Source organism: Akebia trifoliata, chromosome 9, assembly GCF_017979445.1.
Source record: "Akebia trifoliata isolate Shusen 1 chromosome 9, ASM1797944v1, whole genome shotgun sequence".
NCBI classification, from domain to species: domain Eukaryota; kingdom Viridiplantae; phylum Streptophyta; class Magnoliopsida; order Ranunculales; family Lardizabalaceae; genus Akebia; species Akebia trifoliata.
In genome coordinates this window covers 24025605-24038989 of record NC_141383.1, presented here as the reverse complement: position 1 = coordinate 24038989, position 13385 = coordinate 24025605, and the positions used below count along the sequence as shown (strand labels likewise).

The 13385-nt window shown below is 36.3% G+C and overlaps 3 protein-coding genes across 3 annotated transcripts in view; 2 read left to right on the top strand and 1 right to left on the bottom strand.

Annotated features, from left to right (window-relative positions):
* The window catches only part of LOC147394872 (protein RICE SALT SENSITIVE 3-like), a 2955-nt gene extending 355 nt beyond the window's left edge, over positions 1-2600 (top strand). Inside the window, exons 1-7 of the mRNA XM_086453944.1 lie at positions 1-338; positions 497-550; positions 783-956; positions 1036-1141; positions 1237-1278; positions 1374-1430; positions 1803-2600. The exon at positions 1-338 is cut by the window's left edge and continues 355 nt beyond it. Coding sequence (XP_086310070.1) covers positions 199-338; positions 497-550; positions 783-956; positions 1036-1141; positions 1237-1278; positions 1374-1430; positions 1803-2306 — 1077 coding nt within the window. The 5' untranslated portion in view covers positions 1-198 and the 3' untranslated portion in view covers positions 2307-2600. The remainder of the gene's footprint in view (positions 339-496; positions 551-782; positions 957-1035; positions 1142-1236; positions 1279-1373; positions 1431-1802) is intronic.
* Positions 2601-4641: 2041 nt separating this feature from the next.
* Positions 4642-7377, top strand: LOC147394871 (putative inactive receptor kinase At2g26730). The gene is made up of 2 exons (XM_086454268.1): positions 4642-6083; positions 6735-7377. The coding sequence occupies exons 1-2, from the start codon at positions 4784-4786 to the stop codon at positions 7289-7291; spliced, it is 1857 nt and encodes a 618-aa protein (XP_086310394.1). The 5' UTR covers positions 4642-4783; the 3' UTR covers positions 7292-7377.
* Positions 7378-8062: 685 nt separating this feature from the next.
* Positions 8063-13050, bottom strand: LOC147394870 (uncharacterized). Its single transcript, XM_086454532.1, has 7 exons — positions 12794-13050; positions 12637-12717; positions 12380-12556; positions 11277-11447; positions 9559-9771; positions 9376-9464; positions 8063-8911 (listed from the first exon to the last, which is right to left on the bottom strand). Exons 1-7 carry the CDS (start codon positions 12879-12881, stop codon positions 8252-8254), a joined length of 1479 nt encoding a protein of 492 aa, XP_086310658.1. The 5' UTR covers positions 12882-13050; the 3' UTR covers positions 8063-8251.
* Positions 13051-13385: the final 335 nt, after the last annotated feature.

Genomic DNA, 13385 nt, shown 5'->3' with positions numbered 1-13385 from the left:
CCTTTTATCCAAGTTCAAGTAGTACTATTACTCAGAGAGAGAGAGAGAGAGAGAGGGAGGGAGGGAGAGGTATAAATATGGGGTTTTCCATGTTGGACTTACAATGAGGTTTGGATTTTGAGGTTTTTTTTTTTTTCTTCCTATAGACTTAGAAAGGGAGGAGGACAATAGATTTAAGTCTCTTTATAAGGGTTTTTGATGGATGATCAACATATGAACCCATTAGCTGTTACTCATCTCCTTCAACACACTTTGAGAAGCTTATGTGTTCATGAAAACTCTCAATGGGTTTATGCAGTCTTTTGGAGGATCTTGCCTAGAAACTACCCACCACCCAAGTGAGCTAAAAAAACATTTAAATATCCAAAGATTAATATATATTGTTTCCACCAAGTCATGTAGAAAGAAAGAACCCCACAAGTCTAATTCATGCATATATACATGTATGAGTTGTATTATTTTCTTTGTTTTCTAATATTTTATTTCCTTTTAACAGATGGGATGTTCAAGGAGGAGCTTATGACAGATCAAGAGGAAACAGGAGGAACTGGTATTGGTTCAATTATACATAATTTTTAAGTTTTATTGTTCAAAGTTTAAAATATAGTTTTGATGAAATATTTTGGTCAGGAGAAAATCTCCAAGAATCCTAACAATTCAAAATATTTTGAAATATTGAATGTTTTGTGATCAATTTTTGGACCTTAATCATGGTGTTTGTACTCTCTCTATGATATACCTACAATGCACTTGAGTGATACTTTCATGTTTCATATGTGAAGGATATTGCTTTGGGAAGATGGTTTCTGTAATTTTGCTGCTTCGACTGCCGAGGTCGAATCAGGCGATTGCGGGGGGTCGTCGGCTTACAACAACTGTGAGTTCCAACACCTTAGAGGTCTTCAACCTGAGCTCTTCTTCAAGATGTCTCATGAAATCTACAACTATGGAGAAGGGTAAGTAGAGCAAGTTATCAGTAGATATTGGTTTGATTTCAAAATTAAACAAAATATTTGCTATGGTTCTTGTTGGCAGTTTGATTGGAAAAGTGGCTGCAGATCATAATCATAAATGGATATATAAGGAACCTAGTGAACAAGATAACAACTTCTTGTCTGCATGGCATAACACAGGAGACACAGTAAGCAAGTCTTATATGAACATGAGTTCGTGGTTTTTTATGTTTCAAATTTAATTATTGAGAATCTATACTTGTTTTGTACTGTTAATTTTCAGCATCCAAGGACATGGGAAGCTCAGTTTCAGTCTGGTATAAAGGTTCATATACAAACATAACTTCTCTCTTTGCAACTATCATGCAAACTTCTAAGATTTAAGAATTCTTCCCCTCATTTGTTTGTCTAATCCTGCAGACTATAGCTTTGATTGCAGTTAGAGAAGGTGTTGTTCAATTAGGGGCAGTTCACAAGGTTCTCTCTCTCTCTCTCTCTCTCTCTCTCTCTCTCTTACACACACACATGTAATACTAATTTCATGTTTGTTGTTTATGTTAAAGGAAATGGCTTCTCTTGAATTGAATGAGACTACAAGAATCCAAAGAGGGTTTTTATTTAGAAAATTAAAATAACAAAAATTATTGAAAACCAACATAATTTGGGAAATCCTAATTAATTAATATTTTCAATTAGAAAATCATAGTTGATAGTAACATATATAAATCATTAGGATATGAGATAAACCATATAATAGAGTGCATTCATACACATTATTATAATAATGCACCTTATAACTTATCTCATTGTTTTTTTTTTTTTTTTAATGTTCCCCATTTTGTTCTCAAGGTAATGGAAGATCTTAGCTACATTGTTCTACTTCGAAAGAAGTTCAATTACCTCGAAAGCATACCCGGGGTCCTCCTCCCACACCCATCATCTCCTTCATTTCCATTCAAGGTCGATGGGTGCAGTGGACCCGACACTTGGCCCTTCCAAGCTAGTCTTCCTCCTCCGCCCATGGAATTCTACAATCACTTCAGTCAGCCAGTTAAGATTACTCCATCGATGAGTAGCCTCGAAGCACTTCTATCGAAGCTACCATCAGTTGTGCCCACACCATCACCGTCGTCGTCTGGATATTGTGAGTCACCGCCGCAATTTTTATCTTCTCAAAGGCCATTAGAACTTATGGGAATGGGGAAAGCAGCAAAAGAGGAGATAGATGAAGAGTATGGGCATGAGAGGGACATGGGTGAGAATAGTAGTTCCATGTCAATGTATCATCTTCATCATCAACATCAACATCACCAATTCAACATAACCAACAGTAGACCCAACAAGGGGTTTTGATCCAAGTTTCATTAAGAGGATTGAGATGATCAATCTTTGAGGTTTAGTTCTTACCAGTATCAGTCTCATTGTATGTCTTCTTTAGCACTATTTCAATGGAAACAAAACCTTCTAGTCTTAAATGTATAATCATGTTTCTACTTTCCACATACTCAACTACTTGTGCAGTTAGAGAGAGAGAGAGATCTGGAAGTATATATGTTATAAGTATGGTATTAGAGTATGGAGTGTAGTAAAAAAATTCTCTCCACAACTAAGAATCATGAAGGTCAATGAGGTAGAAACTATTATCTTAGAAATCAAGGATTGCCTACAATTTATAAAATTGGAACTTTTCTTTTATTAAGAAAATAAACAACAATCTTAGATTGATGTTATTTGGCTGACATTGGTATATTCGGGGACTAAAATGAAAAGAATTCCTCTGGAATGATTGGATACAAGATTCCTGTGACTTGGAGACTTGGGGTCTATCTAACCTAGACTGGGTAAAATAATAACTCTTTTGGGATTAAGTTAGCTAAAGTCATCTTTGCAACCAAACAGGCCGTACATGTCTTGAGAAGTTTGTGAAGATTAGAGGAGATACATGGGATATAATCTTTTAGATAGAGTAGAGCTGATATTTTCACATTAAAATTCTTTTACAACACCTCAAAGACTGAAATTTATTCACCAATGACACTCAATTAGATGTGATATATAAAAGAATGTTGATGTGGTAATATCAGTTCTTAGATAATGTTGGAAAGCTTATATTGCAATATAATATCCCTAATTTTACTTACTCATCCGGCCGGCTGTGGGAGCGTTGCAACTATGCAAATCACACCAACCGCAAAATAAACATAACAAGCAGGTATTTTGCTGTTTCCTTGCCATCCCAAACATGGTTTTAAAACTCATTTTTACATCTCTTCTTGTCCATGAATGAGATCGAGGTGTCCCGGACGAGATTTTAAAAAAATGCATTAGAATTAGAACAAACCATGTCTTTGAGTGGTGGACGATACCGAGACAACTCAGACAAGATTTAAAACCTTGATCCCAGATGGATTTGGACTTGGATTTGACAGAAATTTAGAGATTTGGGAAAATTATTTTCTTAAAAATAAAGACAATTTTCAATCGATGTAGATTGCATATTAATGAAAAAATAAATCATTTTACTCAAGAAAATATTCTTGGTGGAAAAATATTATTGCACCCAACTCCAAGGGTAATGAATCCATTCTCTAGGTCATGATTAGCCCTACATACAAAACTGAAAACCAACCATGGTTTTAAATCTTGTCCGAGACCGAGAAGACTCGTCCGATACGTCTCGGTATTGTCCACCAACGAGATGAATAGACAAGTCAATGTATCGGATGAGATTTAAAACCCACATTCAATTGTTGAAGGAGACGTCTCAAACATATCGAAAAACTCGTTTGAGATGACTCGGTCTCATTCAATGACAAGAAGAGGCATCAAAACGAGTTTTAAAACCATGAAACTAACACCCTTTGTGACATTTTCCTAGTTACAATCCATCATTGGCACATATTATTCTCTTATGAAATTGATTCTCTCGAAATAGTCTCCCCTATTTTATACACCCTTATGGCCTATATGATTTTATGAAATTCATTTTCAAGAGAACATAAATTCCTTGGGAGAAGGGTCATGGGATGGTGAATTTAAGGAAAATAAATTCCCGTCTGATTGCCCCAAGATCAAAAAGAGTTGATTTTTAATTTTCCTGATTTCGAGCAACAAAAATGAATCCCAACGAAATCCCACAATCATACCACATAAAAGTTGTATTTTCTAGGAAAAATACATCTTCATCCAAACACGTTCTAGTCAATGCCACCCAAACAATGGGTCCCATGTACAAGATTTCACAGATCAAATATCAATCAATTTAGATAATACTAACCATCTATTCTATTATGTTATTTCAGCCGGCCCAAGAGTCTTTAAAAAATTGCTTATAAAAATAATATTTTTATTAGATGGCTAAGATTACTCAATCAAACAAAGTTTTATTCTAGAAAGTCTTCTAAATGGGGCCCATTGATTGGTTAGTCCGAATCAATATTATATTAGTAAAATAGTACTTGAACCACCCAATAACACTTGAATCTCTTGATAGGCTGATTGAGGTGGGACATATGGCATTACAAATTCGACCGTTTCTACATGCCGGCAACTAATTTTTAAATGTTTGTTTTAAAACTTTTTTTTTTTTTTTTTTGCTCATTCAAAGGACTTCAATGGCAAAAACAGTAACAAAGATACAAAATCTCATTGAAGAAATCAGACAATTGGCATTCCCCTCGATTAAAAAACACCATCTCAACCTTGGAGTTTTCTCCTTATTTCACAATCCCAAGTAATCAAACCCACTTCATATCTTTCTCTCTATCTTTACCAATAGAGCCAAATCACAATACCCATTTGCACCAAATCACTGATCCCACATAGAAAAAATGGATAGAGTCGCCATATGGGTACTTTTCATCTCGCTCTTTCTCCTCCTCCACACAGCAATTTCAGAATCTGATGAAGTGAAGCGCTCACTAATAAAGTTCCTCGGACAACTATATCGTGGAAACGGTGAAATTGATCCCAATTGGGGTTGGAACATGAGCTCTGATCCTTGTAAGGATCAATGGAAGGGTGTGTTCTGCAATACCCAATTGACTAAAGTCAAGAGAATCGTCCTTGATGGTCTAGACCTCGTCGGAACATTCGATGGAGGGTCAGTGTGCACCGTGCAATCTCTTTCTGTTTTGAGCCTCAACAACAACAGTGTCAATGGAGAAATACCTGAAGAGATTGGTAATTGTACACAACTGACACATTTATATATAAGCGGTAACCGCTTCACGGGAAACCTTCCCGATTCTCTCTCCCAATTGAACAATTTGAAGAGGCTACATATCTCGAATAATAATTTGTCGGGCAGATTGCCTGATTTGCCAAGGATATCAGGTTTGATATCATTCGTTGCTGAAAACAATCAGCTTAGTGGGGAGATACCCAAATTCGATTTTTCCAATCTTCAAATGTTTAACGTCTCATTTAACAATTTTAGTGGACCCATTCCTGATCTCAAAGGTCGTTTCAATTTGAGTAGCTTAATGGGTAATCCTGAATTGTGTGGGAAGCCGTTGTCTAACGAATGTCCCCCTCAATCCCCACTGCAAAGAAAGAAATCTAAGCATCTTTCAATCAAATATGTTCTCATGTACACTGGCTATATTATTATAGGTTTGGGTTTTGTTAGCTTAGTTGCTTTCAAATTGATCAATAAAAACAAGAACAAAGTTGATGTTGTTAAGAAGGGAGTAGGTTTGGATGATAGTAGCAATAAGACTAGTAGAGGCCCTTCAAGTGACAATAAAAGTGGTGTGAGCAGATCGAGATCGGAATATTCGATAACGTCTACCGAAAGTGCTATGATGGCATCGCCGCTAGTCGTTCTTACTAGTCCAGTAGTGAAGGAGTTGAGGTTTGAGGATCTGCTTAGGGCACCCGCCGAGTTACTTGGGAGAGGAAGACATGGTAGCCTTTACAAGGTTACGTTGGACGACGGGACAACTCTTGCTGTGAAAAGGATTAAAGATTGGGATATTTCAAGCGAAAACTTCAATATGAGGATGAAAAAGATGGACCAAGTGAAACATCCAAATGTTTTGCCTATTGTTGCCTTTTATGTTTCTAAGCAAGAGAAGCTCTTAGTCTATGAGTACCAAAAGAATGGAAGTCTCTTCAAGCTTCTTCATGGTAACTTCATCATCTTCATACCTATGCATAGTAAAAAAAAAACTCTGTTTTTTTTTAAATCTCGTTTTAAACACATTACGTAACTAAAACAATAACAAAAAAGCTCGTTTTTTACTTTTAAAATGTGTTTTTTTTTTTACATTTTAAACATGTTTTTTTTTTTCAAAAAAGCATATGATAATTTTTTTAAGCCTTATGGTTGTTTGTAATTTGGTTTATAAATGTTGTTTAATGTGGTATTTGATGATGAAATCTTGATGTTATAATTTTAAATTTTTTCAAGTTTCTTATTCTGCTCAAAAGATACATTGATGATTAAAAAAAATTTAACATCATAAAATATATAATTATGTGTGCAAAAAATGTTATCATGCATATTTATTCAATAGTATTGTTTTTACTCAAAATTATATTAGAAACTTAGAATAAATGTCTAATGTATTATATACATTATATTTTTCATAATTTTAATATATATTTTTTATTTTTTATACTTATCATTTCATTTTCGTTTCTTTCCCATCCTTTTTGTTTTTTCCGAAGTTTTCTTGTGCCTTTCTAAATCCATATTCCAATTTGGTGACTATATGTAAATGTGTCTTTATTTGAGAATTTTTTGTTTTTGATTCTTTTTAGTTCTTAATTTTTCAGGATCCCAAAGCGAACAAATATTTGATTGGGGTGGTAGGCTAAATGTTGCAGCTAGTATTTCCGAGGCTTTGGCCTTCATGCACAAGGAGTTCCATGAAGATGAGATTATTCATGGGAACATAAAATCCTCAAATATTTTGTTGAGCAAAGACATGGAACCATGCATTAGTGAATATGGTCTAATAGTGGTAGACAACCAAGATAACTCACTATCCCATGGCAGTGGTCACAAGAACATGGAGGATCCGTTCAAGGTAGACGTATATGGTTTCGGTGTCATGCTACTTGAGCTATTAACAGGGAAGCTAGTGCAGAATAACGGGCTTGAATTGGCTAGTTGGGTACACTCGGTGGTAAGTGAAGAATGGACCGCGGAAGTCTTTGACACGACCTTGATCACCAATGGTGCGAGTGAAGAGAGGATGGTGAACTTGTTGCAAGTTGCACTCAAGTGCATAAATCCTTCCCTTGAAGCAAGGCCAAGTATGAATCAAGTTGCTTTCATGATCAATGCCATAAGGGAGGAAGAAGAGAGGTCCATAGTCTCTGAACCATGATAACTCAAAGAATTTCAAATGGGGCAACCATAACCATTTATTGTTTAAAAAAGCTAAATTATTTTTTGGAAATTTATAAATTAAGAATCGATACTGTTTATGTTTTTACCCCATTCAGTTGGGATGAAGCTTGTCGATGGAAACAATGAACATTGTAATGCGTGTATCAATATTTTGTAGGCCAATGATGTTTTTGGCAACATGACTTCTAATTTCCAACTGGTCTCATTCACATGGTATCATATTAAATTAGAAGCAGAATTAGATTGGAAAAACAAAATACCTCTCAAAATTTTCGTCGACTTCACCGTCAACACCTTCCCCAGCAGTGAAAGACTCAAGGCGCATGTTAAGGGCGCCCATATATTTAGTTGGGACACCCATTTTCGTCGGAGCACCCACGTTTTATTTCTGAGTAACTGAGTTTAGCAGGGGCACGCACAATCACACGGGCACCATTAATCAGAAAGTATTTTTTAGGCAATGTTGACATGATCCTAGCAACACCCTCAAGGCCATGTCGACACTAGCCAATTTTTTGAAAAAAATGTGCGGCTGCCCATCTGGCCCCAGTTATAAAAAAAAAAAATTGATTTTTCAAAAAAACGTGGACACCCAACCTAAATTGTTTGGTGCCTTTAACACTAACCAAGATTCAAATCCACCATTGGAGGGAAGGTTTTCTAACATGATAAGAGTTTGATTCAATTAAAGAGGCTTTGTAAAACTGAAGGGCGATTCACATTACACACATTGCTCCAACAAAATCCGGCACTGAAGCTGTTTCCCTACGATCATTACTTCACTTTTTTTCTATTTTGATAAAATTCCATACAGACATTAATATTTCCACTCGATACTTCCAAATCTTTAAAATTCGGAAGGTCAAATCACTTATAAAAAAAAATTTAAGAAAAAAACACCAAAAATATTTCAATCTTTTATATGTAGTAATGGTCATCAATAACCATGGGGGTGACCCATATAATTGCTGCGAGAGCGAATGTTGTTATTAGCATAAGCAGGACTTCCATAGTCTACGGGCTTTATCACCACTGTTTCACGCTGCCCATCTTGTTCTTGAACCGCCCCGAAGACGGTCTCATTGGTTGTCTCACTGTTCTGTTCATAGTATGTTTGTGGGCCTGACGGATAATGTCGCTGATGATGTTGCTGTTGCTGTTGTTGTTGTAAATCTCCATCCCACCCGTTATAAGCCCGACTTTGCCATAGATGGCGAGTCTTCTCTGAATCCTTAGACATGAATGGATAGGTCTTTTTTGGGGTTGGAGTCCTCGTTTCTATAGATGGAGGGTCATCTTCATCTGGTATAACAAAGCTTTCTTGCAAGGGCCAATCATTTGGACGCTTTTGTGGATATCGGTATTGGTGCTGATATTGATAAATCGGTGGCGGCTTCCTTCTAAAACCAAACAACCCTCCAACAATTTCCACCACAGATGCCCCAGCGTTCAGGAAGAGCCTCCCCATAGAACCCAAGAAGCCCTCTTCTTGCTTCTCTTGTTCATCTTCCGTTGGAATTAATGGTGATCTTACTGATGATTTCAGTGGCTTCTGATATGGACTCGATGAAATATTTTGTTTTCTAGTTATGGGATCCTAAAAGAAAAATAAAGGAAGAGCTTAATGATGCATGTTCTCATACATTACGAGAGCCCCCTATTACAAATTCTTGTGTTAGAGATTTGTTGAGTGTATATTTTCCGCCACTCTAGGGTGTGTCACACCCCAGTTAAGCCCCATGACCTCTTATATTCATAGTTCTCCCCCTCTCCAACAGATCAGTCTTTTGGAGTAGTTGGTTGCGTTGGTGAACATGGTATCAGAGTGCCAGATCCCTATAGGTCATGGGTTCGATTCTCTCCACTCTTATGGATGAGGGGGGTGTTGAGCGTATATTTTCCCCCCACTCACGGGTGTGTCACACCCCAGTTAAGTGCCATGACCCTCTTATATTCAAAGTTCTCCCCCTCTCCAACAGATTGGTCTTTTGGAATGGTTGGTTGGTCAACAAGATTAAAGATTGATTCTAAGAAAAGAAGAGTAACAAATTTAGTACTCACATTTTGGGGAGACACTATAGTACGCACTCTACGTTGCAGCAATGCAAGCATGTACCCAAAGAAGCCCGCCGCAAGAAGCACCGCAATACCTAAAACATAACAACTCAAAACCCATCTTAACCATCTCAAACAAGAACAAAGAACATAATCAAGTATAAAAGTTGGATGGCATGGCATGCTTACCAAGAGGAAAACTTGTTTCATATTGGTAGGCACAATTATCAAACTCAAGCTGGATATCTCGAATTGCTTGGTTTCCTCTGTCTATGACCAGAAGGGAGCAGCTACTTCCAATATAGACTACATCGAAATCAGTTGAAAACTTTGCATCTTCGGCTGGCCCATCAACATGACCCCCTCCTCGACTCCACTTTCCTCCGGCAATTGTTGTAACCCCTATAGAAAATTCAAAATTTAACCCGTAATAACAGTGAGAATCATACTTGTAATACTAAACTATCCCTAAAACTCATATCTAGTTTTATGCATATATCTTTGATGTACAATGTTTTCTCCTATAGGTAACTGTTTTTTAATTCTTGTCATATTGGCTACATCGATTGCCTCTTCTTCTGTTCCTTATGTTCCCATGTACCAAAAATATTCTATTCAGTTTGCCTAGACCAAAAAAAATAAAAAAAATCACCTATTGTGACATAGTCAATTACTACAAATTTAGAAAATCAAGTTTTTTTGAACTTCTTGATGGTTCTCCTATTCCTGCTGAATTTCTTCCTTCAAAAGATGATGATGATCCAATTGTTATCAATCTTTCCTCTTGTGATGAATGAAAGCACCTAAGATAATCTTCTCCTCCCCAAACCATGAGAGTATACTCTAACTTTGTCAACAGCTTCAGTTTATCAAGAAGGGATCCCAACTATTTCTAAGTATCTCAAGAAAATTAGGATTATTGCATATTCTCTTGTGGCTATCCAAAAGTCTGTTAGTGTAAGGTTGGGCACCAATCTCTCAGCTCTCACCAGTATAGAAACCACATGGATTCAATTTTTTGCCACACAATACTGGCGTTTTCACTCCTTCAACTCCGACTCTCTGAAATGATAATGGCGGCACTATATATCTCTCATCATTAATCCCATTCTCCACGTTCGAAGTAAGCATATGGAAATTTATTGTCATTTGTTTGCAAGAACAGGTGCGGGTAGCCAGGTGTTACTTGTTCCTAGAGCAGATCAGTTGGGAGACTATCTCGCAAAGGGCCTTTTTTTTCATTTATGAAGTGAGTCTTATCTTCACCTAACGGACCGTTCATCTAGAGAGGGGTAACATTTCATCTAATCGTTAACTGAGAGCTATACTTGTAATTTTAACATCCATCTCAAAAAATAAGTTAAACACACATTCAATAACTGCCTTGTGCACATTCAGAAACAACACCATGAATGAAAAAATGATAAGTCAAAGATTATTTATAAAAAGGCACGATCAAGGTGACTATACATGAAAACAACAAAAGTGGCAAGGAAACCAAAGACAAAACCCTGACTACAGAATAATACTACACACCCAATCCCAGTTTGTTACAAAATCTTCAAAGAAGACCCCATTTGATTCCTTAAATACCTTGCTCCAAAGAAAAATAAAACCAAAATGGAGAAGATGATTCCTTGTACCACTGTCTCCTTCCCCTCAAAAGTCCTAAGATTCCTCTCCTTCCAGACTAATTGTATTGTTTTTTGAGACAAGAAAGCCAAAATTACTTGGTCAAATTCTAAAGGTAATGTGAAAATCAAACTCAATTAGAAATTTGGAAAACAAGAATAGCAAACAGAGATAAATAACAAGTTCGTTCCATATATTATAAGTATGTAGCACATGGATCATCAAGACAGGTTCTCTTCTTTGGGCTCGTAATGTGCAATGGCCTACGGACTCACCTGCATCACTGATCTTTCTGATCGCCATGTTCATAGTGTCTGCAATGTAAATATTCCCTCTATCATCCAAAGTGAAACCCTTGGGGTGGTTCATCCTCGCTTCTCTCAGCTTCCCGTCAACATGACCCGAGTACCCTTCAGGTGAACCAGCAACCAGCTTTGGTCTGCTATCTGGCATTGTTCACACGCATTTTAATGGAGAAATCTTGGATTTGACTCAAAATATAAAATAAAAAAAGTAACATCAAGAGAAACTTAACTTGACCATGGCTCACAAACAGAATGGAGTTTTATTATGTGGGACTTTTAAATGGGTGATAAATTTTAGAGGAGAGTGTTTGCACAAACTAAACAAGGTCATAAGTTTGAGAAAATGAGGCAAGTGATATAAGAAGAAACTCAACAGCTAAAAAACCATTTTGTTTTGAAATTGTAGTTAAAATGCATGCACTGTAAAGTTAAACTCATGCACACTTGCACCCGTGCCATACCCACACCCATACCCTCAGACATGAAGATTAAAGATTAGAAAAAAAAAAAAGCCATTACATTTCATGTAGGATGTTTAAAGATTAAAAATATAAAAAGGGTCATAAATTGAAGAAAAATAGACAAAGTATGTTAGTCCCTCAAGAATCTTAGCTTCAAAAGAAAAATATATATAACATCACAAATTTCAAAAAATATGGAATTGGGTTTTGGAGAAATTGAACTAAATGGTACAATTTGCTCTGAAACCTGGAATTCTTCTTCTGCTAAACAAAATTAAAAATCAGATTCCCAAATTTAAAACAGGAAGCATGGACATCACAGAAACCTTTAAAATTTTAAATAAATAAAAAAGAGGAAAAAGGGGGAAATAGGACAAAATATCTGAGACACATGGAACTGGATTATTGCTCAAAATCAACGGAGACACCAAATTTCACTAAAAACTAAAGCTGGGTTTCCACCAAAACTTATAAAAAAAAACTAATCAAAACCTCAGAATGGATTCTGGGAATTTGTAACTTCTCAACAAACAAAACCAGAACAAAAATTTCCACAAAAATAAGATCCAATAAAAAGAAATACTGAGAAATTGAATCGAAATCCACAATTACAGCGAGATAGCGGAGGGATGATCTTATAAATGTTACTGTTAACAGAGTCCAAAACCAGAATCTCCCCATTTGAAGACACCTCAACCGAATACGGCTCAATGCCAAGCTTACTCCCATCAAACACTGTCTCCACAGTATATCCAACCTCGAATTTCATCATCGAACGTCCAGAAATCGCTAAAAAACAACAACCCATCCAACAATTTAGATCCCATTAACAAAGACAATGTGGGTTATGTTTGTCTTAGATTTTTTACCTGTTTTGGTGGTCGGAAAAAGCGACCAGAGCCATTTAAAAAGAGCAGAGAGGGCATTTGAGAAAAGCCCACTAACAATTCCTGCAAAACAGAGCAAAGATTGAAAGATCAAAGTAAGAGAAAAAAACAGAGAGAGAGTTTAAGCTTGTAGACTTACTTGCAGGAGGAGTAGCTGAAGCAGAAGAGAAAAAACCAAAGAAGACTATAAAGATGAGAAACAACACAAAACCATTGTTCCTCATCATTGTTAATCTCAAGAGACGAACGCAAAGTTAAGCTCAAATGAGAAAATCTAATAAGCTCTGCATTTTTGTAAGAAAAACCCTGTTAAAAACTCTCTGCTTTGTGTTCTTTTGGTTCCTTTTTGTTCCTCAATAAAACCCTTTATTGAGTGGTGAGAGAGAGAGAGATGACAGAGACAACTAGGGTAAATGTATTATATTTATATTATAGATTCTCAAAGGACACACAGAGTTCCTTGATCTGCTCAAATATATAAAAATAAAATTAAAAATAAAGGTAATTTATATTACGGAGTTTAGGACAAAATCTTCCCTCTTTAGTCCATATTTGAGATTTATAATGACATGACCCTTGACCTTGGTCTACTCGGAGAGACCAACTTAAAATGTCCTAAATTCCCTCACCCCTTCAACCTCTAGCCAATGGCCATTAATTTTTCTTCCCCCAAAATTTGTCATCTTCAAATTTTAGAGTAAATTTTTTACCCTTTTATTCAACCTGAAGAT

Coding starts and splice junctions, on each gene's coding strand:
- LOC147394871 (XM_086454268.1), top strand. CDS start 4,784: ATGGATAGAGTCGCCATATGGGTACTTTTCATCTCGCTCTTTCTCCTC. Junction 6,084..6,734: donor TCTCTTCAAGCTTCTTCATG/GTAACTTCATCA, acceptor TTAATTTTTCAG/GATCCCAAAGCGAACAAATA.
- LOC147394870 (XM_086454532.1), bottom strand. CDS start 12,881: ATGATGAGGAACAATGGTTTTGTGTTGTTTCTCATCTTTATAGTCTTC. Junction 12,718..12,793: donor TTCAGCTACTCCTCCTGCAA/GTAAGTCTACAA, acceptor TCTGTTTTGCAG/GAATTGTTAGTGGGCTTTTC. Junction 9,465..9,558: donor TGAAACAAGTTTTCCTCTTG/GTAAGCATGCCA, acceptor GTTATGTTTTAG/GTATTGCGGTGCTTCTTGCG.